The sequence below is a fragment of the Oncorhynchus tshawytscha genome, linkage group LG03, assembly GCF_018296145.1.
Source record: "Oncorhynchus tshawytscha isolate Ot180627B linkage group LG03, Otsh_v2.0, whole genome shotgun sequence".
NCBI lineage: Eukaryota > Metazoa > Chordata > Actinopteri > Salmoniformes > Salmonidae > Oncorhynchus > Oncorhynchus tshawytscha.
The window spans coordinates 43,654,056-43,681,365 of NC_056431.1; the positions used below are offsets into that span (position 1 = coordinate 43,654,056).

The following is a 27,310-nucleotide window of genomic DNA, read 5'->3' on the forward strand; positions in this document are numbered from 1 at the left end:
GAGTGTTCTGACAACTTACATCTCGTGTTGATGTTTTGTGACAGGAATATACTGCTGTCATTACCATAGTTAAAGCGGTCCTGCATGCCCAAACCTTTTTTAATTAAAAAAATAATAATTTAGAAAGCGATCAAGGTTTCTCAACTTTTTATATTTGAAGTGAGAACTTGCCTTGGTTGCGTTTGGTATCAAACGGGGGATTCATTATCACGGCGTCATATTCCTTGGCATAGCCATGGGCTCTCAGGAAACGCATGTTACACTATCTCCAGTGTATCGTCAATGTCAAACCCAACAAACAAACTAAGAACAAGGCAAGTGGTTAGATAAAAACTGAAACGTTATAGTGGAGTATTTTCTTACCCTACATCAAGCATTGCTGCACCAATGTTAAGAACTCCGCATCCCAAATCTGCAACCAATTTGCCTTTGTCATGTGGTGTGGCTTGTATAAAGCATATTTTATTTAACCAGACTAGTCAGTTAAGTAGAAACTCTTATTTACAATGACGGCCTGGAAAAAGGCCTCCTGCGAGGTGTCTGAATGAAGAGAACTGCCCAGTTTGTGTGTTGCAGCTCGTTCCAGTCGCTAGCTGCAGCAAACTGAAATTAGTGAGCATGGGATGTGTGTTTTGGGTACATTTAACAGAATGTGACTGGCAGAACGGGTGTACATGCTTAAAGGAGAAATGTAAATTACTTAAGTTAGATTGGAATTTTGTTGGTATTGAAATTGCTTTGTCTAAGAATTGGAATGCCAACAAATTGGGACGAGCCAGTAGCGGAGGTTTTGGCAGATTTAAATGTAATGCCGATATGGATGCCTCTGAAGTTGACGTTACAGCTTGGCTAATGGGAAAATGCTGCCATACAGTGGATTCGGAAAGTATTCAGACCACTTTTTCCACATTTTGTTACAGCCTTATTTTAAAATGGATTCAATTGTTTTTTCCCTCAGTCTTACCTACCCCATAATGACAAAGCAAAACCAGACAAATATATTACAAATTAAAAACTTATGTAAATGTAATATTTAAGTATTCAGACCCTTTACTCAGTTTGAAGCACCTTTGGCAGCCTCGAGTCTTGGTTATGGTGCAACAATATTGCACACCTGGATTTGGGGAGTTTCTCCCATTCTTCTCTGCAGATCCTCTCAACCTTTGTCAGGTTGGATGGGGAGTGACGCTGCAGAGCTATTTTCAGGTCTCTCCAGAGATGTTCGATCAGGTTCAAGTCCGGGCTCTGGCTAGGCCACTCAAGGATATTCAGAGAATCCCGAAGCCACTCCTGCGTTGTCAGGGTTGTTGTCCTGTTGGAAGGTGAACCTAAACCCCAGTCTGAGGTCCTGAGCGCTCTGGAGCAAGATTTCATCAAAGATCTCTGTACTTTGTGCCGTTCATCTTTCCCTCAATCCTGACTAGTCTCCCAGTTGCTGCTGCTGAAAAACAACCCCGCAGTATGATACTGCCACTAACATGCTTCCTTGTAGGGATGGTGCCAGGTTTCCTCCAGATATGACGCTTGGCATTCAGGCCAAAGAATTCAATTTTGGTTTCATCAGACCATAGACTCTTGTTTCTCATGGTCCTTTGGGTGCCTTTTGGCAAACCCAAGCAGGCTGTCTTGAGTTGCTTTCGTCTGGCCACTCTACTACCATAAAGGCCTGATTGGTGAAGTGCTGCCTCGATGGTTGTCCATCTGGAAGGTTCTCCCATTTCCACAGACGAGCTCTGTCAGGGTGACCATCGGGTTCTTGGTCACTTTCCAGACCAAGGCCCTTCTCCCCCGATTGCTCAGTTTGGCTGGGCGGCCAGCTCTAGGAAGAACCTTGGTGGTTCCAAACTTCTTCCATTTAAGAATGATGGAGGCCACTGTTCTTAGGAACCTTCAATGCTGCAGACATTTTTTGGTACCCTTCCCTAGATCTGTGGCTCGTCACAATCCTGTCTACGGACAATTCCTTCGACCTCATGGCTTGGTTTTTTCTCAGACATGCACTGTCAACTGTGAGACCTTACGGTATATAGACAGGTGTGTGCCTTTCAATTGAATTGACTACAGGTGGATTCCAATCAAGTTGTAGAAACTTCTCAAGAATGATCAATTGAAACTGTGCACCTGAGCTAAATTTTGAGTCATAGCAAAGAATCTGAATACTTAAGTAAATAAGATATTTCTGTTTATTATTTTGTATAAATTTGCAAAAAATGTCTACCTGTTTTTGCTTTGTCATTACAGGGTGTTTTTATTGAATACATTTTAGAATAAGGCTAATGTGGAAAAAGTCAAGGGGCCTAAATACTTTCTGAATGCACTGTTTATTTTTCTACTAACCTGGGTCTTACACTTTTTTCCCAATCGAGGACAAAGAAAGTATTTTAAATGTCTGTCCAGTTGCAGGTTGTTTAATCTCACGTTGGCAGATTGTGTGAAGACTGATAATCTGCCAGGATTTAACGGGATGTGTGCGATCCGTGCAGCATTAGTTTGGTTTTGGGGGTTTTCTTAACTGGTTATATGGACATATCAGGGCGAAGGCAATGATTAAAGTTCTTTGCGTGTGTGCAACCATGGATCTCTAACACAGGATAATCACGTAGCTGACCAAATTACGTGAGATTTTAATTCTGGGTTAACAGATCACAGGTGGTTCTACAAAAAAATGAATTCAGAAAGATTAAATACACAATTCGTATCGATTGAAATGCCTCTTGCATGTGTGTAGACAAAAGAAAGCGAGCGAGAGGTTTTTCTCAACCCAAAATCCGTCCACAGAAATAAGACCGAAAAGTGAGGAATAGCTAAGTTTCCATCCAATTAGTGACAGATTTCCATGTGAATATTCAAAACTCTGCTTTAAATGGTGCCAAACTGTGAAAATCATGTTTTTCATCAAATTGCTTGTTATTTTGATGAAACAAGTTCATAGTAGGTTGACCCAGGTATGAAAAATGACAAGCTGGTACATTGACATAGTTGATCATAAAGTTACTGGTCCCTCCCTCTGGTTAAGAGGATTGGGCCAGTAACCAAAAGGTTGCTGGTTCGAATCCCTGAGCAGACTAGGTGAAATCTGTTTGTGCAAGGCACTTCACCCTAATTGCTCCTGTAAATTGCTCTTGATAAGATTGTCTACTAAAATGTAATGTAAAATGCTTGGATTCAGGAGGCAGGCATTACTTCTGGCTTTATGCAATGTCACGTAAAGCTGGACATTTTATACACCAATGGTAGCGTCTTAAGCTTAACTACACTGAACAAAAATATAAAGTGTTGGTCCCATTAATCATGAACCGAAATAAGATACTAGAAATGTTCCATACACACAAAAAGCTTTGCAAATTTGTTTACATCCTGTTAGTGAACATTTCTTCTTTGCCAAGACAATCCATCCACCTGACAGGTGTGGCATATCAAGAAGCTGATTACACAGGTGCACCTCATGCTGGGGGACAATATAAGATCCCTAAAATGTTCAGTTGTCACAAAACATGCCACGTTTATCTCAAGTTGAGGGAGTGTGCAATTGGCATTCTCTACCATAAGCCACCTCTGACCTTTTAGAGAATTTGACAGTATGTCTAAAGAGACTCACAACTGCAGACGTGTCATGTGGGCAAGAGGTTTTTGATGTCAATGTTGTGAACAGAGTGCCCATGGTGGTGGTGGAGTTATGGTATGGGCAGGCATAAGCTATGGACAACGAGCATAGGTGCATTTTATCGGTGGCAATTTTAATGCATATCGATACCATGACGCGATCCTGAGGCCCATTGTCGTGCCGTGCCATTCATCCGCCGCCATCAACTGTTTCGGCATGATAATGCACAACCTTCTGTCTCAAGGATCTGTACACAATTACTGGAAGCTGAAAATGTCCCAGTTCGAAGTGTACGACAGCGTATTCCAGTTCCCGCCAATAAATAATTAATGATAAGACATTTTAGGAAATGTGACATCTACTGTCTGCACAGCTTCCCAGGCAACTACTGCAGCAGAAATGTTGCGATACAAAATCAGCTTTCCCATGTTAAAGAAGAAGGGGGGTATGATGTGAAGACAGACCCAACATACTGTATGTAGGTCATAGTTATTCATTTCAGGCACACAATTTCCGATTAAACATTGGGAAGTTTCACAAAATGGTGCACGACCAAATATTGCATATTTCGAATTGAGTTCTTAAAAAACACATTGTAGAATAAGTAGATCACCACATCAACAAATGTGATCGCATCATAACTCAGAACAGTAAATAAAAGGAAATTAAATTCACTACCCATTTAAAATATTACAGGCATCTCCTCTTCAATGGGGTCAGCCTTGATCCAGAGCAGTATGTGGGGAAGCTGTGCGAGCTGTCCATCCCAGGATCCCTGTCTTTCTTGTGTAAGGCCTGACAAGGAGGCCATAGCTGGATTTGTCTCCCGCTTCAATCTTGGCGGTGACTGAAGCTAAGCGGGTGACTGAGGCTTGCTTGTTTGAAGCGGGGTAAATGGGTACGCCTCCTCTCCCGCTCCCCATCAATCTCTGTAGTTGGTTGCATTTCCTAAAGCCTAAGTAATTCACTTTTACTTGATATGATATAGATTTTTTAAAACTTTGGTATTGTTTTTTTTCTTCAAGCATTCGGACAGGAGATGAGTGCAATTGTGTATTGCTGCTGTTTGTCTGATATCAAATTTTATTGGTCACATACACATGGTTAGCAGATGTTATTGCGAATGTTGCGAAATGCTTGTGCAAAGTTTCCTAAGGACTAGAAGCGAGGCAGCCATATCCAACAGTCTATGATAATCTCTGTTGACCATGAGAGCATTTTGCAGAGAAAATGAGGTGAGGCATACTATTTAGGCACGGTATATGTGGCCCATTGTTTACCTTGTTACCTGGCAATAACCACAAGGGTGTTTCAAAGAGCTGTCAGTCAAGGCAAGCTCATGAATATAAGTTTCCCACCCACTCAGCCTGTTCTTTCAGGCTTCCTGATAGTTAGATTTCTTCACTTCTGAGCATTTTAATAGCATAAAAATACTAAGGGTTATGTTTTGGTCATTTAAAAGCTATTTTTTCTTGGGAATCAGGATGACTGCACGGGACCTTTAAAAACAATATGCCCATTTTCCCACCAGAGATGTTTCCATCAAATTGACCTGTTGCAGGAAAAAGGCTGTGCATGATGAGTAGGGCACATAAATAACTTTTGCTGTTAAATTCCAATGTACCGAATAAAACATAAGTTAAATGGATTTCCATCGCATTTAACTCTACTGATGGTTTTGTTCCCAAAAATGTTTTTGCGTTATAGCGAATGTGGTCTTGGCAAGTGCGCTCTGCCAACAATTTGCAGATACAGTGCAGGTAGGATAGCCTACATGAGATTATTATGGACAAAAGAGCAAGGTCATTTTTATTTGTCAAACAGTAGCCAAGCATCGATCATCACGTCTGCAGAATAAGACCCTCTATATTTATTGGAAAGGAGCATCAATCGCATGCACTTCCACCACCTTGTGAAGTTTAGAACTTAAGTTTATCTTAAGTTTATCACTGGTAACATCAGGTATATATTTAGAAATCAAGCTATTACACAGATAGAATCTATGGATAATCTTAAAGAAGATCTTCTTTACTTCATTGGTCACCATGAATTTGTGTGGAGTGAGCCAAGCACAGCGCCAGTTTACATCAAAAGATGAAGCTCAACAAAATATCGAAGAGGGAAAAGACTTCCTGTCGAAAATATCCCTTAATAAACGATTCTTGAATTTCTTATCTAGTAAACTTATGCCATTCACCTGGATATCACTTACAATAGGAGATATTCCAAAATATGCATTATTCTGAAGTAAAGATATTATCCTACTAGGTATAGCTTTTATAATAGTGCCATTCCTTGCTTGAAACCTCAAAATTGTATATTTTCATAAATTCTGTGTAAATAGATTCCCACTAATACTAACTAATTGGCTGACAAGAACAATGTTTTTTGAGAACCAGTTACAGTAAAATCACATCTTGTTAATATGTAATATTGAACCATTATTCCATATAAAACATTTGAGGTGAAAAGTTGTGGTTATACAGCAAAGCCCAGCACATTAAAGCCTGCTTGTGAAAAGCTGCCAATTTCACAGGAAGTTTACCAACAATATAGGGACATTGTAGTAAAAAATTAAGCCCCCTGAGCTTCTGAAAAACAAAATGAGGTATAATGTTCCAGAAAATATGAGGATTTTTTAAAGTACCTTTTAGTGATATGTTTAAGTGGGTGCTGTTTTTCTTGTTTTTGTTCTGTGTGCTTTGTCTCTGTTGTTGTATCTCTTAATATGGGTGAAAATTGTGAAATTCCAATAAAAATACTGTTACAAGTACCTTTTAGTGAAGTCTAAGAATTTTAGACCGCCATCCCAAACCCTGTTGGTGATAATATCTCTTTTTATCTTATGTGGCTTGTTTTTCCATATGAAGTTGTACAATAGCCTATCTAAGGTACAGCAAGTGGATTTGGGAATATCAATAGATGAAAAAAGATAGGATGCATGAAATAGCCCCTCAGCTTTAAAGACTTAAATCCCTCCCTAACCATGAAGATAATTTTTGGGGGGACAGATTCAGTTAGAGTTCAAATTAAAATCATTCACAGCCTTAAGAATTTTGGTGATCTTTACACCGAGGTCGGTTACAGTATATTTTTCAGAGATGTTTACAATCTGCTGGGTTGACAGCTCTTTTCAGAACAAACATCTCACATTTGGAAAGATTTAATACCAAACCTGAGATTTTGGAGAACTGCTTCACAATATCCAATGCTAATCTAGCTTGTGACACATTTGTCAAAAAAAGTGAGGTGTCATCTGCCAGTTGAGATATCTTGATCTCTCTGGCCTGGAATGTAATGCCTTCAAATTGACTTTGATAAACTAATGAGCACAAGATTTGAGATACTAACAAAAAAATGTTAACGGTGAGATTGGACAACCTTGTCATATTCCTTTGTAAATGTTAATCATTGAGGATGTTCCATGACAGAGTTTGATAAAGCTATTGCCACCATTATACAGAGTTCTAATAGCATCAACAAAAAAATGACCAAACTTCAAATGCTTAAGACAATCAAAGATAAACTTGTGACTTACAATATCAAATTCTTTCTGAAAATCCCAAAATAAGATAACAGGGAAGTCATCCAATAGATCACAATACTCAACCAAGTCTAACACCAGCCTCAGGTTATTAGATACAGTGCCTTGCGAAAGTATTCGGCCCCCTTGAACTTTGCGACCTTTTGCCACATTTCAGGCTTCAAACATAAAGATATAAAACTGTATTTTTTTGTGAAGAATCAACAACCAGTGGGACACAATCATGAAGTGGAACGACATTTATTGGATATTTCAAACTTTTTTAACAAATCAAAAACGGAAAAATTGGGCATGCAAAATTATTCAGCCCCTTTACTTTCAGTGCAGCAAACTCTCTCCAGAAGTTCAGTGAGGATCTCTGAATGATCCAATGTTGACCTAAATGACTAATGATGATAAATACAATCCACCTGTGTGTAATCAAGTCTCCGTATAAATGCACCTGCACTGTGATAGTCTCAGAGGTCCGTTAAAAGCGCAGAGAGCATCATGAAGAACAAGGCCTACGAACAGTGGGTTTAACTGGGACAGAACGAAATCATTTTACTTTGTCAGCTCAGGGATTCGATCTAGCAACCTTTCGGTTACTGGCCCAATGCTCGAACCACTAGGCCACCTGCCGTCCCAGTGGTAACCCCATCCTCATGTGTGTGGAGTTCCCCTCTCCTCTTTTCCGAATTAAAAAAGTATCTACTGTTCTTTTCACCTCTTTCACACTATTGTTTTCTGGATTTTATGAAGGCTCCTCTAGCCTTTTCCCCATAAAATGTATCTAGTTGATTCTGTAAATCATTCAATGAAGCTTTCTCATTAAGATCAAGATGCTCAATCTCTGTGATATCCGCAATTGTTTTAAGAGAGTTTGGCTACCTCACATCGCCTTCTTAAATAAAGATGTTTTCCATAAGTAACACAGGCTGAGCGGATTTTAAATTTCTGCAGTTCCCAATATTTCCCATATTCTGCATTAGATGTGGCAAATATTCCAGTAAACAGAAATTAGATTCTTCATCACATTTTTTAAATCATCATGCAATAACAATGAGTTATTTAATTTCCAATAACCACCAGAGTACTTCTTACCATTACTGCACATTCTTCTAGTCAGCCATATGGCTTCATGATCCGTCAGGACTGCAGGCAGTATTTGTACATCTACAGTGCTAGGTTCAACACTAGAGGTCGACTGAATTAGGGCCGATTTCAAGTATTCATAACAATCGGTACTCGTCATTTTTGGATGCAGATTATGGCCGATTACATTGCATTCCAAGAAGAAACTGCGTGGCAGGCTGACCACCTGTTACGCGAGTACAGCAAGGAGCCATGGTAAGTTTCTAGCTAAGCATTAAGCTTATCTTGTAAAAAACAATCCATCTTCACATAATCACTAGTTAGCTACACATGGTTGATGATATTACTAGGTTAACTATCTTGTCCTGCGTTGCATATAATCAATGTGGTGCCTGTTAATTTATCATCAAATCACAGCCTACTTTGCCAAACGGATGATTATTTAACAAAAGCGCATTCGTTAAAAAAGCAATCGTTGTACGAATGTACCTAACCATAAACATCAATGCCTTTCTTAAAAATAATACACATTAGTATATTTTTTTAAACCTGCATATTTAGTTAAAAGAAATTCATGTTAGCAGGCAATATTAACTAGGGAAATTGTGTCACTTCTCTTGCGTTCATTGCACGCAGAGTCAGGGTATATGGGCCGCCTGGCTCGTTGTGAACTAATTTGCCAGAATTTTACATAATTATGACATAACATTGAAGGTTGTGCAATGTAATAGAAATATTTAGACTTAGGGTTGCAACCCGTTCGATAAAATACAGAACGGTTCCGTATTTCACTGAAAGAAGAAACGTTTTGTTTACGAAATTAGTTTCCGGATTTGACCATATTAATGACCAGAGGCTCGTATTTCTGTGTTTATTTTTTTATAATTAAGTATATGATTTGATATTTGATAGCGCAGTCTGACTGAGTGGTGGTAGGCAGCAGCAGGCTCGTAAGCATTCACTCAAACTTTACTGCGTTTCCAGCAGCTCTTAGCAATGCTTGAATTACAGCGCTGTTTATGACTTCAAGCCTATCAACACCTGAGATTAGACTGGTAATACTAAAGTGCCTATTAGAAAATCTAATAGTCAAAGGTATATGAAATACAAATGGTATAGAGAGAAATAGTCAACACCTTATAACTCCTTAACTGGGAATATTGAACAACCAGCTTTCATATATATTAAGTCAGTTAAGAACTAATTCTTATTTTCTATGACGGCCTAGGAAAAGGGGGTTAACTGTCGTTCTGCCCTGAACAAGACAGATGTTTTACCTTGTCAACTCGGGGATTCGATCTTGTAACCTTTCAGTTACTAGTCCAACCACCAGGCTTCCTACCTGCCACCCCATATGTTCTGAGCAATGAACTTAATCGTTAGCTTTTTTACATGGCACGTATTGCACTTTTACTCTCTTCTCCAACACTGTGTTTTTTCATTATTTAAACCAAATTGAACATGTTTCATTATTTATTTGAGAACAAATAGTTCATTGTTCATTCAGTATTGTTGTAATTGTCATTATTACAAATATAATATATATACAGTGGGGCAAAAAAGTATTTAGTCAGCCACCAATTGTGCAAGTTCTCCCACTTAAAAAGATGAGGCCTGTAATTTTCATCATAGGTACATTTCAACTATGACAGACAAAATGAGAAAAAAATCCAGAAAATCACATTGTAGGATTTTTTATGAATTTATTTGCAAATTATGGTGGAAAATAAGTATTCTCTCATCTTTTTAAGTGGGAGAACTTGCACAATTGATGGCTGACTAAATACTTTTTTGCCCCACTGTATATATACATATATATAATCAGTTATTGAATGTAGTGAACGATCTCTATTACTCCATGTGTATTGTTTCTCTCCAGGGGTTTTAACTCTCCATATGTCAATTAAGTCCAGGCTTTGGCAGAAGTTCACCAACTTGTTCACACCAATGTTAGGCCTATGGGGCAATCTATCAGTCTGATTAGATTAAACCATATTAAAATCTCCACCAACTATAATCTGACTGGATGGATATTTTCTCAGAAGACTTAAGAATTTCCTCTAGAAGTAAGTTATTTTGAGGACTAGAACAGTATACATTAAAAACACATAATCTGTCCATGTGGTTGATGACCGCTACTAGCCAATGACCATTGGTGTCAAACTTGAGTAAACAAAAATTTCCCTTTGAAATTGTGTGCTAAAATTGCAACCCCAGCTCAATGATTAGTCCCGTGGGCCAAAAAAATGTCACTGCCCCACTGATAAAAAAAGAAGAAGAAAAGTCCTCTTTGCATGAATGTGTTTCTTGAACGAATACAAGATATGCGTTTGCAGCCCTTACAAAAAAAAAGTCTCTCTTCAACAGGTTTCGTATCCCCCTGGCATTGATTGACAAACGTCAAGTCCATATAAACAGAATAGAAAGAAAAATCCTATGCAATTTCGCACATTTTTTTCTACTGAGCGTTGTTCCCTATTGTGTTTACTATAAACCACGTTTTGTTACATTTAAGTACATTTGAGCGGGGTTAAGGTTACTCGGAACCAGCTCAAATCTCGTCTGCACTCGGTAGCTGCTGCCTGTAAATGGAATCCCATGGGTTTTATTTTATACCTTCTGTTGACCAAGTTTGAGCTAGACTTTTAGCAACAAAAGCTGCAACTCACAGCACACCCATCGTCAGAGCTACGGGGAGCATGTACAGAGACAGAGTAACACTTCCGCATTAGTGGGGTCTCAATGAAAACAATCCGAAGTGAAACGGACGCTACGAAAAACTACCACTATGAACATCGAGTTTTTGCAATACAAAATATGCATGACATTTTCGTATTATATACTTAGTCCACTAGTTACTGCCACCATAAAGAGTGTATTGTTATTGGAAGCACTGGAATCTTCTCTTGTAGGATTACTGTAATCGTGGGTTCTGACATTGTCATCAGCTGCATACGGGACAGCAGTAGCCGAGAATACGACACAGTTAGTCACTTGCCAAACTTGGTGCTGATTGGCAATGAAGTCGCAGGCCAATGTGGTTGATTTGACTCCTGTGGAACCAACTGAACACTATTGACGCTGAATACAACTCAACACAATGGTATTATCGAAATGTATCGCGAGAAATCACGAGAACGTACCAACAAGACAACAAAAATAAATTTGTGGAAAACAAGCAGTGAATTATGGCGGCGTCGCTGGTACGCCGGGACAAGAAATCTACTGCTGCCCATTTAAAGGCAGATCTTAATTGGACTGACAACAGCTCTGGTGTCCGACAACTTCAAGAGCTACTTGATTCTGTTCTTAATCCAGAAAAGCCAGCGGCAGACACAGAAGCCCTTGACTGGTGTAAATGTCTAATAGCAGGAGGAGAAGGTTTCGAAGAGTTCTGCAAAACGGTCCGGTCCTATGACAACGCTACTTTATGTGGCTTGGTTTGGACAGCCAATTTTGTGGCATACCGCTGTCGGACCTGTGGCATATCTCCTTGCATGTCACTTTGTGCAGAATGTTTTAATAACGGCGATCACACAGGCCATGATTTCAACATGTTCAGGAGCCAGGCTGGTGGGGCCTGTGACTGTGGAGACAGTAATGTCATGCGAGAGACTGGGTAAGTCTTTAGTAGCGTTAGCTGGCTGATAGCTAGCTATTTAACTGGATTGTAAAGTAACCATTTCTAATTAATTGACGAGGCTTAATACGTGGCATTATTTCACTGCAACTGACATTTAGCTACGTTGGCTAACTAACTAGGCTGTTAATGATGATGGCTAGCTTGCGGGCTAACAGCTAGTTAGCAAAGTTCTACGTGGGAGCGTCAATTTGTAAAATATGTAACAGTGCGGGTTTGAAAGGTCCCTGTCTTTTTATAATTGTACTGACATGTATGTGGCGGCAGGGTAGCCTAGTGGTTAGAGCGTTGGACTAGTAACAGAAAGGTTGTTAGTTCAAATCCCCGAGCTGACAAGATACAAATCTGTCGTTCTACCCCTGAACAGGCAGTTAACCCACTGTTCCTAGGCCGTCATTGAAATTAAGAATTTGTTATTGTTGCCTAGGTAAATAAAGGTTAATAAAATAAATAAATTAAAAATGTTGTCACTGAGCATGCCATTGTTGCACTTGATAAAGCATTCACTATTAGATTTAGCTACACAACGTAAGAAAAAGTGTTGTCTTTATGGGGCACTAGTTATAGTAATTTGGCTAACTAACAGAACATTAGAGGATCGACCCAACCCCAGCAATCTTGTCAAGTGCACACCGCTTTGATCAATCGCTCTGAACCAGACAGCTGTTTATCCTGTTGTAGATAACTCCCGCAGTGAAATGTTATATTCCTGTAATGTAAATACTGTACTATTGAACTTAACCGATACAAGGGTTCTACAAGGGTTCTAGGATAATGACACATTTTCCAAGCAGAATAATTTAATCACTTCATGTGACATGTCATTTCTTCTTTGATCCTTACTCCCCAACATTTCTGAGTTTACTTTTCTGCTGTTATTTTGTTTGATGGCATAACAGTTTGTTCAAGGCAGCCAGATATACTAGTAGCCTATATTAAAATTCACATTTTGCACTTTCAAAGGAAGATAAATATACTGCTAGTGTTCATTAGATAGGTTGCTGAGTAATTCTTCCCAAATACTTACATTTATTTTGGGTACTTCTAAAATCAAGATATGTGTGGTGTTTCTCAGATTTTGCAATCGGCATCGGTTAAGAACCGGGGAGAATGTCCCCTCAGTCCCCAGAGACTTACTACTGATGTCAGAGATGGTCCTACCCCGCTTCATCATCTGTATCATACAGTACCTAAGGGATGGATACACTGAACCAGGTGAGAAAAACAGCATGTCTCTGTCTACAGGATACTCTATTTTTTAAATTTAACTAGGCAAGAAATCGTGTTCTTTTACAACTTTATCTTATGTAGGTAATTCTGCTTGTTTTCATGAGCCTATCTGACACACTTCATAACTTTTATCTTATCTTGCACTCAGACACATCAACTGAGAGGGACCTACAGAAGGTCTTACAGCAGCTGGAACCCCAGATCTCCTTCTTAGAAGAACTTACGAAGATGGGTGGGGCAATGAGAACTGTACTGACAAAGATCCTAACGAATCAGCAAATATTCAAGGACCTGAGCATGGGTAAATATGTCTGTTTCCACTCTCTCATTCAGCCTTTAGTTGAATGTTATTCTGACCATATGTGGGAAAATTATCAAAAGGATAGTTACTAGTATTGCGGAGCTCGATACTGAAGTTGGGCTACTAATGCTTTAATACTTCACTTATGACATTGGTGTGATGCCAATGAATGTCTAATTAGTTTAATAAATATGCCATGTGTAAATATGCCCTCTAGGTCAAGAGGAGAATGTATATGCAAAAAAGAACTACGAGAAGTACCTGTCAGCGCTGAAGAACTCAGGCCTGGTGTCTGTGGAGGAGAAGGCCCAGTCTGGGGCTGCAGAGCCAACTCGCGGGGCTGAGGCAGGGGCTGGCGCAGGGGCGTTGGGTTTACTGGGTAAGACCTCATCCCCTCTTTAGGAGTTGGAGCTCAAAATAAGTCAAAAATAACATTTTATTTATTTATTATAGAAACCCAATGTAAGTAATGTTTCTCAATAACTCATTAAACAAGGGAATAATCAGCTAATAGCTGCTTTCTGCTCTGTTTTCCTTAGGAGCTGAAGCACCAGCCAGCCCTGATGAGTCCAATAAAGAGGTATGTGAATACGGTATCAGAATAGTTAGTCTCGCTTCTTAGTATTGAAATATAGATAGTTGTTGTTATTACTTCCTATTGTCTTTTTAAAGGAGGATCAAGATGGGGGGCAATCGGTTGGACAGAGAAAGAGAGTTAAACTTAGTAGCACTGCCAAAGGTAATTCACATAGAATGTTATGCAGGTTATGTAATGATGAATTACAGGTATTTCATGTGAAAGTCAGCATTACCATGAGACCAGTCAATTGTGTTATTTTCTTAGATCCATCCATTATGGACTCTCTGAAACACAAATGTTTTCTGGAGGAGTTGCTGTTTTGGACAATAAAGTATGAGTTTCCTCAGAAGATGGTTACTTTTCTACTGAACATGCTGCCAGATCAAGACTACAAGGTATGTTTAATTAGGTTAAGTGTAGTGCATAGATTTTCTCATTCCTACGGTTTATGGTGTATTGGCACTGCTGCATTCTTGCCTAGAGAAGCTGTTACAACAGCAAATGCATAAGATAACCTGCTTATCATCCTTTTGTAGATCACCTTCACGAAAACATTTGTTCAACATTATGCATTCATTATGAAGACACTGATGAAAAGCCAGGAGTCAGATACCATGTCCAACCGCATCGTACATATCAGTGTACAGCTGTTCAGCAATGAGGAGCTAGCACGTCACGTCACCGAGGAGTGTCAACTCCTAGACATCATGGTCACTGTCCTCCTCTACATGATGGAGAGTTGCCTTATCAAAAGTGAACTTCAAGGTGAGCTATGTTTGAATGACCATACTGATGATTGGGTTGTTTCATTCATGAATCTAGTGTGCTTCTCACACTACTGAGCCTAGTGTCCTCTCCCTCTTCTCCTTATTTTCAGATGAAGAGAACAGCCGCCATGTTGTGGTCAACTGCAGCGAGCCTCTGCTGAAGAACAACACTTACTGGCCTTTAGTTAGCGATTTTATTAATATTCTCTCACACCAAAGTGTAGCAAAAAAATTCCTGGAGGACCACTCACTGCTCATGCTGTGGATGAGCTTTGTGTCCTTCTTTCAAGGTAATTCCTTGTGTATTTAAGAATATGAATAGCAGTGGTGATTATTCAGTGTTTTTCCTCAGTCATTCTCCCAGGTAGAGTAGCCGGTGTGATTTGTAGTGTATTCGTTAGTATATGACTCGCATAGATATCACCTGTCTCTGTTAATATCTGCTTAGTCATATGATGCAATGTTATCCCTCTGAGATTCTCTTCTATTGGTTAGTCACTGCTTTTTAGTTGTTCCCTATTTGCTGTAGCTAAGTAAGCATTTAAGGTCTACGCATGTTGTATTTGGCGCATGTGACAAATAACATCTGATTTTGATTTAAAACAGATGTTATGTCACATCCAACTTAACTTTTCCACTGCCTGACCAAACGAGAATAATGGTGCATGTCTCTATTAGTATTATAGTCTGTGCAGCACTCCTGCCATGTGTCCACCAAAACCCTAAAAATAACCCCTAGCCTCAGATACTGTGGACTGGAGTATCCGCTTACCAAGGAAAGGTGCAGAGTGCCTCTATGTTATTTTATGCGTGTAGACTGCTCTGCCCTTAAGTACATTCTTACAGATTTATCTGGGTGTCAACAAAGATGTTTGACAGGTTCACCTGCCTTTTTGTCCTTTGTGTCCCTTAAGCGGCTTTCAGTGAACGAGACCACTAATAATGCTTCATGTTTCGTGATGACTTAGTGAATGAAACCACTGGAATAATGCTTCGTGTTACGTGATGACTAACCATGAAAGCGCTCCTCTGGTCCTGTAGGTATGAACTTAAATAAGCGGGAATTGAGTGAGCACGTGGAGTTCGAGTCCCAGACGTACTATGCAGCTTTTGCAGCAGAGTTGGAGGCCTGCGCACAACCAATGTGGGGTCTCCTCACACACTGCAAAGTCAAAGTGAGTACAATAACCCTTGTTTAATTATTATAATATTTTTTTTTATCAGTGTGGATCAAGTTGTAGCTGTTTGACGTTCCAGTATTATGCACGGAAACAGTTAGGAAAATGATTACACTATGAATGATTGTTTATTTGCAGGAGACACAGGAATACACCAAGACGGTGGTGCGTTACTGCTTGGAGACTCTGCAGATCTGGTTTGATGCCATTGGCTTTGTGGATGAGGTAACTCAGCAAATATTCACAACAGTCAGGATGCATTTGTAAATCAACATTTTCCTTTAGTGTTTATATCTGGTCTGTTTCTCTGTAGCCTGCTCCAAATCAAGTGACCTTTCACCTGCCACTGCACCGTTACTACGCCATGTTCCTAAGCAAGGTGTGGCAGATCTACAACCCTTCAAGTTCTGTTTCTGGTGCTTTAAGCCCTCTTTGTAGTGAGTTGACTGTCTATTGTCTCCTAGGCAGTGAAGTGCCAGGGGCTTGACCTGGACAGTCTCCTCCCACACCAAGAGATGCTCATGAAGATTATGGTCCATCCACTCCAGATTCAGGTATTGCACTGGTACAGGCCTTTACACATTTCTTTGCAATGTCTTGACAATGGCTCAAATATCAGAACAGGTTGTGTGATTAATAACGTCACACAATGTCTGACAAGGAAAGGCTGACTCGTACCCGAACAGTTGTTAGTGTCTTGTAAATATGATAAGGAGAAGTTGACTGGCTATTTAAAGGGTTCCTGTGTGACTACTCTGGAGATTACCTTAATGTGTTGTCGTGATGTGACTACCATTAATGTGATGACTGCTATTCATCGAATAATTACCTCCTACGTTTAATTATTACTCAAATCAATCATGAAACAATTAATTAGTCATTTGGGGCTCCATGGGCAAAGTTTATTTAATCAGTTACCGTTTCCTGAATTAGCTCAAGAATATATTGATATCATACCAGTCATCAATTAATCATTTCCTCATATCAGTCTCTGAACGTCGCATAATCCTTGGATATCTACACAAACCTTAGCCTAAGTGATGAATCAGCGATACACAAATTGTCTTAATAATTTATTTACTAACTTAACAATCACAGAATTGCATAAACATACATACAAGGTATAGGTTATATTGATTACTAACATAATGCGTATGAAAAGTTCCTAGTGGACTAACCCGATATGACTGCTTGTTACACAGTGGAAAGGGGGTGGGGAAAGATTATGAGCGGGAGAGACAAAGAGCGTGGACTTATCGTACATACATGTGGAAGCTATGCTCATGGGTATATGAATACTTTGCACATAAACAACCACTCATTCGAAAAGAATTGCAATGCATATACAGTTGAAGTTTACATACACTTATGTTGGAGTCATTTAACTTGTTTTTCAACCACTCCACAAATTTCTTGTTAACAGACTATAGTTTTGGCAAGTCGGTTAGGACATTACTTTGTGCATGACGCAAGTAATGATTCCAACAATTGTTTACATACAGATTATTTCACTTATAATTAATTATCACAATTCCAGTGGGTCAGAAGTTTACATACACTATGTTGACTGTGCCTTTAAACAGCTCGGAAAATTCCAGAAAATGATGTCATGGCTTTAGAAGCTTTTAATAGGCTAATTGACATAATTTGAGTCAATTGGAGGTGTACCTGTGGATGTATTTCAAGGCCTACATTCAAACTCAGTACCTCTTTGCTTGACATCATGGGAAAATCAAAAGAAATCAGCCAAGATCTCAGAAAAGTAATTGTAGATCTCCACAAGTCTGGTTCATCCTTGGGAGCAATTTCCAAATGCCCTGAAGGTACCACACATCTGTACAAACAATAGTACGCAAGTATAAACACCATGGGACCACGCAGCCGTCATACCACTCAGGAAGGAGACGCGTTCTGTCTCCTAGAGACGAATGTACTTTGGTGCGAAAAGTGCAAATCACTCCCAGAACAACAGCAAAGGACCATGTGATGATGCTGGAGGAAACCGGTACAAAACTCTCTATATCCACAGTAAAACAAGTCCTATATCGACATGACCTGAAAGGCCACTCAGCAAGGAAGAAGCCACAGCTCCAAAACCACCATAAAAAAGCCAGACTATGGTTTGCAACTGCACATGGGGACAAAGATCGTGCTTTTTGGAGAAATGTCCTCTGGTCTGATGAAACAAAAATACAACTGTTTGGCCATAAAGACCATCGTTATTAAAAACAATTAAAAACTTGCAAGCCGAAGAACACCATCCCAACCGCGAAGCACGTGGGTGACAGCATCATGTTGTGGGAGTGCTTTGGTTCACCAGTCCCTCCTGCAGTTCACAAAATAGATGTCATCATGAGGAGAGGAAAAGTATGTGGATATATTGGACAACATCTCAAGACATCAGTCAGGAAGTTAAAGCTTGGGTCTTCCAGATGGACAATGACCCCAAGCATACTTCCAAAGTTGTGGCAAAATGGCTTAAGGACAACAAAGTCTTGTTATTGGAGTGGCCATCACAAAGCCCTGACCTCCATCCTATAGAAAATTTGTGAGCAGAACTGAAAAAGCCTGTGCGAGCAAGGAGGCCTAGAAAGGAGGAATGGGCCAAAATTCACCCAACTTATTGTGGGAAGCTTGTGGAAAGCTACCCTAAAAGTTTGACCCAAGTTAAACAATTTAAAGGCAATGCTACCAAATACCAATTGAGTGTATGTAAATTTCTGACCCACTGGGAATGTGATGATAGAAATAAAAGCTGAAATTATTCTGACATTTCACATTCTTAAAATAAAGTGGTGATCCTAACTGATCTAAGACGGGGAATTTTTACTAGGATTAAATGTTTAAATGTATTCGACTAAGGTGTATGTAAATAAAGTCGATAGTTTACGTGTGGATGTTTCTGTTGAACTCGCTCCGTCTATGGGAAGTGGTTAAATGTAAGTCTCTGTTTGTCCACCAAAGGTCACAATGTCCTTTGTAGGCTTGTTTCTTAGATTAGGTACATCAGGTGTATACTAAGTGGTGTTCAGAGGGATCTGCATTTCCCAATGTTCATTAGAATAGGTACCTCAGAGGTACCTATGATGGTGAGAGGAATTTGTCCTTCCCTCTTCTTGGTCAATTGTCCTAGACTACGTTACATGCAGAGCTGCAGACTGCATGTTTTAATCTAGTCTTCACCTTTGTCACTCGTCGAGAGTTTCAGAGGGTCTTACTATTTTCTGGTCTTGTACATTTGAACCATTTCTAGCCGTGTCGCCACCGCTCCACGCTGTCTGGTCTTGTACGTTTGAACCATTTCTAGCCGTGTCGCCACCGCTCCACGCTGTCTGGTCTTGTACGTTTAGTTATGAGTCCTTTTAAGTACACTGGTCAGAAGGGCTGTGTCAACATGATGGAACCATACCTGTGCTCCCGTGGGTGTGGTTATTGACTTGGCCCAGGTTTATATGAAAAGCCATTATCTCATTTAGAAGGCTAAAATCAAATTTCTATCTTTTCAAAAGTATTCTTATACTTAATCTTTATTTTTTTTATATATATATATATCTTTTTTACAACATTTAGTAGCAAACTTGATCACTAAACTCTACATTTTCTGCAAGGTATTTTATGATCTGGTGAAATCACAGCCACAGAAGGGGGGGGGGTTATCTTTGATCCTCACCAAGGAGAGAGTGCGCTGTAGAGCTGATCTACTGTAACCTGATCGTTTGGCTCCTCACAGGAGAGTCATGACCGTGTGTTCAATGTACTGTGCACAGCAGGGATGGGGAAACTTTGGGAGTGGGGGCCACAATCTGTGGCTCGAGAGTCCACATACCCACATTCATTACCATGCATGTAGTCAGTCGGCCCTAGCTTTTTGGGGTCCCTAAGTGAAATTCTGTTGGACACCTACGACCTTGCGAGCAAAACATTTTAGCGGCTCCCCTCTTGACAACGGAGAACACATTTTCTCCAAAACATTTTTTAAATAAGTTTTTGTTCATTTCCTGCAATTTTGCCATGGAGCATAGAGAACATGTTGCATTTATAAAGTACGTTTGCTGCAATTCTACACATTTTGCCATGGGGCGGATAGAAACATTTGCTGGGCTGTCCACACCACTCTCTGTAGCGCCATGCAATCGAGGGCGGTGCAGTTGCCATACCAAGCAGTGATGCAGCCAGTCAAGATGCTGTCAATGGTGCAGCTGTAGAATTTTGAGGGCCCATTCAAAATCTTTTCATTCTCCTTCACGACGTGTGTACACCATGTTAAGTCCTTAGTGATTTGGACACTGAGGAACTTGAAGCTCTCGACCCGCTCCACTAGGGGGGGTTTGAGGGAGAGGTTGTTGTCCTGTCAGCTGTCTCATTGTCGCTGGTGATCAGGCCTAACACTGTCGTCAGCTAACTTGATTGTATTGGAGTCGAGCGTGGTCATGCATTTGTGGATGAACAGGGACTACAGAATGGAACTAAGCACACCCCTGTGTGGCCCCAGTGTCAAGGGTCAGCGTGGCGGAGGTGGTGTTGCCTACCTTCACCACCTAGGGTCGGCCCATCAGGAAGTCCCGGATCCAGTTGCAGAGGGAGGTGTCCAGTCCCGAGGGGACTATGGTGTTAAGCTCTTAGCTGTAGTCACATTCTCAAAAGGCCGCCAGTTGCCCATCCCTTGTATACAGTATGTAATTAGCATTCTATGTTCCTCGTGTTTTCTCGTAGGCGAGCCTGTCAGAGATTCACAGTAACATGTGGGTAAGAAATGGTCTCCAGATCAAAGGACAGGCTATGACCTACGTGCAGTCTCACTTCTGCAACTCCATGATCGATCCAGACATCTTTCTGCTCCAGGTAAAGACTACTTACCTACTCCTGGTGATCACAACATTATGGACTGTTATGAATGCCATATACTCCATTGTATAATTTTTCTTCCCAATCTGTCGACAGGTGTGTGCGTCAAGGCTTGATCCCGACTACTTCATCTCTTCAGTGTTCGAGAGGTATAGTCTGAGCTGTTGAAAAAGTCCTTGCAATTTGTAATTTATCGCTGAACTTGATTGACCTTGTTTATCATCACCCATTGACAACTCCAGTTTTGAAAGTCAAGATGTAACAAAACAGAATTTAATAGCAGTAACTAGGGCTGTGGCGGTCATGACATTTTGTCAGACGGTTATTGTCATGCAAGTTCAAATCAAACTTTATTTGTCATTATTTGTGCGCCGAATACAACAAGTGTAGACTTTACCGTGAAATGCTTACTTACAAGCTCTTAACTAACAGTGCAGTTCAAGAAGAAAATATTTATCAAGTAGGCTAAAATAAAAATGTATAATAAAAAGTAACACAATAACGAGGCTATATACAGGGGGCACCGGTACCGAGTCAGTGTGCAGGGCCACAGGCTCGTCAAGGTAATCTCTACATGTCGGTGGGAGCGAAGTGACTATGCATAGGTAACAAACAAACAGCGAGTAGCAGCAATGTACGGGAGGAGGGAGGGGTGTATGTAAATTGTCCGGTGGTGATTTTTAATGAATTGTTTAGCAGTCTAATGGCTTGGGGGTAGAAGCTGTTGAGGAGCCTTTTGGTCCTAGACTTGGCGCTCCAATACCGCTTGCCGTGCGGTAGCAGAGAAAACGATCTGGGTGACTGGAGTCTCTGGCAATTTTTGGGCCTTGTCTCTGACACCGCCTATTATATACAGTTGAAGTCTGAAGTTTACATACAGCGTAGCCAAATACATTTCAACTCAGTTTTTCACAATTCCTGACATTTAATCCTAGTAAAAATTCCCTGTTTTAGGTCAGTTAGGATCACCACTTTATTTTAAGAATGTTAAATGTCAGAATAATAGTAGAGTGATTTTATTTCAGCTTTTATTTCTTTCATCACATTCCCAGTGGGTCAGAAGTTTACATACACTCAATTAGTATTTGGTAGCATTGCCTTTAAATTGTTTAACTTGAGTCAAACGTTTAGGTTAGCTTCCCACAATAAGTTGGGTGAATTTTGGCCCATTCCTCCAAACAGAGCTGGTGTAACTGAGTCAGGTTTCTAGGCCTCCTTATTCGCAGTTCTGCCCACAAATTGTCTGAAGGATTGAGGTCAGGGCTTTGATACCTTGACTTTGTTGTCCTTAAGCCATTTTGCCCCAACTTTGGAACTATGCTTGGGGTCATTGTCCATTTTTGAAGACCCATTTGCGACCAAGCTTTAACTTCCTGACTGATGTCTGGAGATGTTGCTTCAATATATCCACATAATTTCCCTTCCTCATGATGCCATCTATTTTGTGAAGTACACTAGTCCCTCCTGCAGCAGAGCACCCCCACAACATGATGCTGCCACCCCGTGCTTCGTGGTTGGGATGGCGTTCGGCTTGCAAGCATCCCCCTTTTTCCTCCAAACATAACGATGGTCATTATGGCCAAAGTTATATTTTGGTTTCATCAGACCAGAGGACATTTCTCCAAAAAATACGATCTTTGTCCCCATGTGCAGTTGCAAAACGTAGTTTGGCTATTTTATGGCGGTTTTGGAGCATTGGCTTCTTCCTTGCTGAGTGGCCTTTCAGGTTATATCGCTATAGGACTTGTTTTACTGTGGATATAGATACTTTTGTACCTGTTTCCTCCAGCATCTTCACAAGGTCCTTTGCTGTTGTTCTGGGAGTGATTTGCACATTTCGCACCAAAGTACGTTCATCTCTAGGAGACAGAATGCGTCTCCTTCCTGATCGGTATGATGGCTGCGTGGTCCCATGGTGTTCATACTTGCGTACTATTGTTTGTACAGATGAACGTGGTACCTTCAGGCGTTTGGAAATTGCTCCCAAGGATGAACAATTTCTTTTGAGGTCTTGGCTGATGTCTTTTGATTTTCCTATGATGTCAAGCAAAGAGGCACTGAGTTTGAAGGTAGGCCTTTAAATACATCCACAGGTACACCTCCAATTGACTCAAATGATGTCCATTAGCTTATCAGAAGCTTCCAAAGCCATGACATAATTTTCTGGAATTTTCCAAGCTGTTTAAAGGCGCAGTCAACTTAGTGTATGTAAACTTCTGACCCACTGGAATTGTGATACAGTGAAATAATCTGTCTGTAAACAATTGTTGGAAAAATGACTTGTCATGCACAAAGTAGATGTTCTAACTGATTTGTGAAAACTATAGTTTGTTAACAAGACATTTGTGGAGTGATTGAAACACTTAGGTTGGAGTCATTAAAACTTGTTTATGTAAACTTCTGACTTCAGCTGTTGGTCCTGGATGGCAGGAAGCTTGGTCTCAAGTGATGTACTGGGCTGTTTGCACTAACCTCTGTAGCGCCTTAGTCAGTTGCCATACCAGGCGGTGATGCAACTGGTCGGGATGCTCTCAATGGTGCATCCTGACCAGTTGAACGGTAATTGACCGTTAATTAGCATCTCCAAGCTGCTGATACACGCCTTCGGAACGTCTACATCTATTTAATATACACCATCACAATAAATCCATTATTTATTTTAGGCAGGTCTAAAGAAACATTGTGATATGAATAAAATATATTTCATAATATAATTCAAATATAATTGAATTTAGCTGAATAAAATAGAAAGGAGAAAGTGGCTATGTTGAGTGTAAAAGTGATCATTTGAAACAGGTCCCATACGCTAGATTTTTGAATTTGGAAAATTTGGTTGTGTATGATACAAACCTTAATGTCTTAAATCAAAACATATATGGGTTGCATGATGCAGAATGGCCCATTTATCAAATGGGTAGGAGCAGGGAGAATAATAGGTTATCCGTATGTACTCGAATGGAGGCCACTTTCCTACAGTTTAAATCATACCAGGTAGGCCTAAATATAGTAGCTGCTGGGATCCTTTTTTTTTAGTGGCAACCATCAACTTTCACACGATTGCACATAGACATGTCTGGACTTATAAGAACATCTATTTCACTCCATGCATCAACCACTGTTTAAGGAGCATGCAGCCTGCATTCTGCTCAAACTCTTGTATGCCATGGGATCTCCAACCATGTTCCTGCAGCTACTCAGTGCTTATTTTGTGAAGCAAAGTGAAATCTGTTTGGGAACATCAATAGTAACATATTTTCACAGCACAACAATTCAAATGTTGATGGCCCCTATCTATGTGTGCTCCAGAAAGGGGAGGAGATGGAAACGCACAGTTTTGAGATTCTGTAGTTTAAGGTGATGTCAGCCAATTACTTGGATATACAAATTCACTATAATTGTAGGGTAACATGTTGACTGGACCACTTGCGCGTCTGCCATCGCCTACATGTTGATTTTGTTATTTTACCTGAAAGGCACAAGGTCCTCTACTCTGACGATTAATCCACAGATAAAAGGGTAAAATGAATTTGCTTCTAGTAGTCGCTCCTTCTTCTTTGGACTTTATATGACTGTTGGCAACCAACTTTTTAAGGTGCATTACCGCCACCAACCGGACTTGGGCCAGTTCATCTTTCAATCACCCACGTGGGTTTATGTTCCAAAAAACCAATGAGGTGGGACTTATAGCCCGTCAAGCATCACAAATAGAACCAAGTTCTATTTTAGCACCTGGCTACGCAGACGCTCACAAGCATTTTGGGTGCTGTGATTTGAATAACATGTATGTGTACATTTATTTTGCAACGCGTGACGCAAGCGGTGTGGTCAGCATGTAACTCCTATAAGCTGCCCTGCCCAATCAATGAACCAACGGCATTGCCTAGGCCGATATGTTCTCTTCCAACGTTTGGAGTGTAGCATAAGGTAACCAGTCCATCCAGTGTGTGTATTATAATAATACAGTCTACACTCAATGGCGATTTTACTAGAATTAGTTTAATTTTGGACTAGAGGCTAGACCAGACATCTTGGGCTATGTATTGTATAACGGCACAATTATTTTAATTCAGTTTGTATTTTTTCTGTCTTGGGCTCATAGCTTATGTCTGTGGGTGTTCTACATGAAATGCCTTTTAATGCTTTTAATTAATCATCACCGTAGCGCTGTCCTTTTTGTTGTTTGTCTTTGAAACAACATCCACAATGACCATGTTTTCAACCTGTTGTGAACTTCTTCCTTCAAATTATCAGTGAGGTACAAAAAAATATATAGCTTAACGGTGAGATTTAAAAAGCATGATACTGTTTTGATGGTGAATGTTTTGTAATTTTCGATTGTATTTGCATAGAGATTTGTTAGACAATCGAGCCCTGAACACCAGGTCGTTAGCAAGTTGGGTACTACCAACGCATGTCCAGAGTGTATACGAGGAGATGGTCGTGTCACGGGGAATTTGACTGCGCTCATGACTACCTGTGTGGTGGGAATACGGTCACCGCAACAGCTCTATCAATAACATGTATTTCATATACAGATTCAAAGTGGTGGACCTCTTGACCATGGCCTCTGTGCACCAGAATGCAGTACTGGATGGTGAGCAGGAGAGGCCAATGCTGGAGGGAGCCTTGACGTTTCTCGTCATCTTGTCCAGTCTTCGCATTCACTTAGGTAGGTGCAGATACATTCAAGGGAGAATAAAATTGTACATGAACAACAATTTGAATATGTTTTATCATCCTGACTATATTGGTGTTATCTGTAGATGCATGAATGAATATTTCTCCCTCTCATTGATAGGCATGGCAGATGATGAGATTCTCAGAGCCGAGATGGTCTCCCAACTGTGTATGAACGACCGCACCCACAGTTCACTGTTAGACCTCGTATCCTCACTGCCTTCTCAGCCTCTAATTCACAGTAGAATTAATTGAATATCCTAACCCGTGGTCAGTATTTTCTCTTTGATACTCATTGAGTTCGTAGCAGGATTTTTAGTCTGCAGATTTTGTAGTGTCAGTGGTAAAAAAAAATCTGAAGAACCTTTTTTGTTCCCTTGCTAGAATGTGTAATTACTCATCAAAGGCAATGTGTTGTCCCTGTTCTACAAATTGGAAAAAGCACCAATAACACCTTGTTTTCACCATACCTTCCCCTTGTTATTACATGTGAATCTGATTGTGACTGGTTTAATCGAAGTAAAGTTGCATCTTTTAAGACACAGCCAACAGTCTTTGCATTTTACATTTTTGGGGTCACGTTTATTATGCTGCACATTTGCCCAGGTGCATACTTTCCTTAAGTGAATATTCAGATTCCTGAGAATCCCAACCCCAAGAGTGGAATCGTCCCAGGAAGCTGCAGCTTTGAGGAGATGCTGTCTGCCGTGGCTGACTTCAAAGCCCCTGTGTTTGAACCTGGGGGTTCCATGCAGCAGGGCATGTACACACCTAAAGGTAAGTTGTCCATTTTTATCTCATGGCCTAGTGTGAATTCACTAGCTACAGAATGGAAGCAAATAGGAACTTAACAGGGAGGGACCTCCCGGAGTTTGTCCAATGAACTCGTTTTTTTTTTTGCAAAACATTTTACTATGGTGCAAAAGTTTTGCTACGGTGTGTGACTAATGCTGTCCAAACGCTTTGTTGGATCATCACCAAGCGTATTGCTTTCCATTTGAACATAATCACAGGTGCTTTTTCACCAGTCTGCCTTGAGAGGGCACTCATGCACCACAGTTGACTATAGTTCTACCCGTACAGAACTAGTAACTTGCACAATTCACAAGACTAAATCAAAACAAGGTCCGTCTGAAAGTCTTCGTTATTGTGATGCCCTTCAGGCAGTTACATATATACGCTTTGTCTCCCCTGTTACCAAATATAGGGCATTGCCTGCAGAGACCTGTGTATTTTTTAAGTCAATGGCTCTTATAAAGAATTGTGCGTTTTTATGATATCAGGATTTGTCTCATTACGTGTCCTATCTTAATATCAGCCATGTGACTTTGTTGTCGTCATTTGAGCCATTTTGGCCCAATGTCCAGTTTTAAATGGGTATTTCTAATGGAGACCTCACCTCCTATACGATCTGTTTTATGAGGCCATTTTCTGCTGATATGATTCTTCTGTTGGCTGGTAACAATCAGAACAGCGTTTAGTTTTGTCATTGGAGGCATCAGATTGTCTTTGCAACTCCACATTCACTGTCATTTCACATTCCACTTGGGTGGCAACCTAACACCACTTTCTCATAGCTCAGTAGGGAAAAAAAAGAAGAATGAATTGTATGTCGCGATTTTATAAAAAAATAACATTTTTTTTTAGCAGGTGTTCCTAAAGGATTTCTTTCTGTTTTCTAGAGGAGGTGTGGGAGAAGGAGTTTGACCCCATCATGGTGGTTCTCAGAACAGTCTACCGTCGTGATGTCCAGTCAGCAATGGACAGATACTCAGCATTGTAAGTTAAGGGTCACTAAGCTCATCGCCTCCACCTGGAAGTGAATGGTTTATTTCATTTTTTCATGGCATCCGATTAGTTAGGATTTTGA

General features: G+C 40.3%; 1 protein-coding gene across 4 annotated transcripts in view; it reads left to right on the forward strand.

The window, feature by feature from the left end:
- The first annotated feature begins 10,989 nt into the window (after positions 1-10,989).
- Positions 10,990-27,310, forward strand: part of ubr3 (ubiquitin protein ligase E3 component n-recognin 3) — a 48,084-nt gene continuing 31,763 nt past the window's right edge. For 2 of the 4 annotated variants that reach the window (XM_024405000.2, XM_024405010.2), the window contains exons 1-19: positions 10,991-11,841; positions 12,938-13,077; positions 13,241-13,393; positions 13,611-13,772; positions 13,933-13,973; positions 14,066-14,132; positions 14,238-14,368; positions 14,510-14,738; positions 14,851-15,030; positions 15,782-15,915; positions 16,057-16,143; positions 16,232-16,297; positions 16,383-16,472; positions 20,632-20,760; positions 20,860-20,912; positions 25,299-25,432; positions 25,562-25,647; positions 26,076-26,217; positions 27,123-27,219. In XM_024405000.2, the coding sequence (XP_024260768.1) occupies positions 11,411-11,841; positions 12,938-13,077; positions 13,241-13,393; positions 13,611-13,772; positions 13,933-13,973; positions 14,066-14,132; positions 14,238-14,368; positions 14,510-14,738; positions 14,851-15,030; positions 15,782-15,915; positions 16,057-16,143; positions 16,232-16,297; positions 16,383-16,472; positions 20,632-20,760; positions 20,860-20,912; positions 25,299-25,432; positions 25,562-25,647; positions 26,076-26,217; positions 27,123-27,219 (2,552 nt within the window). In that variant the 5' untranslated portion in view covers positions 10,991-11,410. Of the gene's footprint in view, positions 11,842-12,937; positions 13,078-13,240; positions 13,394-13,610; positions 13,773-13,932; positions 13,974-14,065; positions 14,133-14,237; positions 14,369-14,509; positions 14,739-14,850; positions 15,031-15,781; positions 15,916-16,056; positions 16,144-16,231; positions 16,298-16,382; positions 16,473-20,631; positions 20,761-20,859; positions 20,913-25,298; positions 25,433-25,561; positions 25,648-26,075; positions 26,218-27,122; positions 27,220-27,310 lie in introns of all 4 variants that reach the window. The other 2 variants (XM_024404997.2, XM_024405015.2) reach the window with 2 other exon arrangements.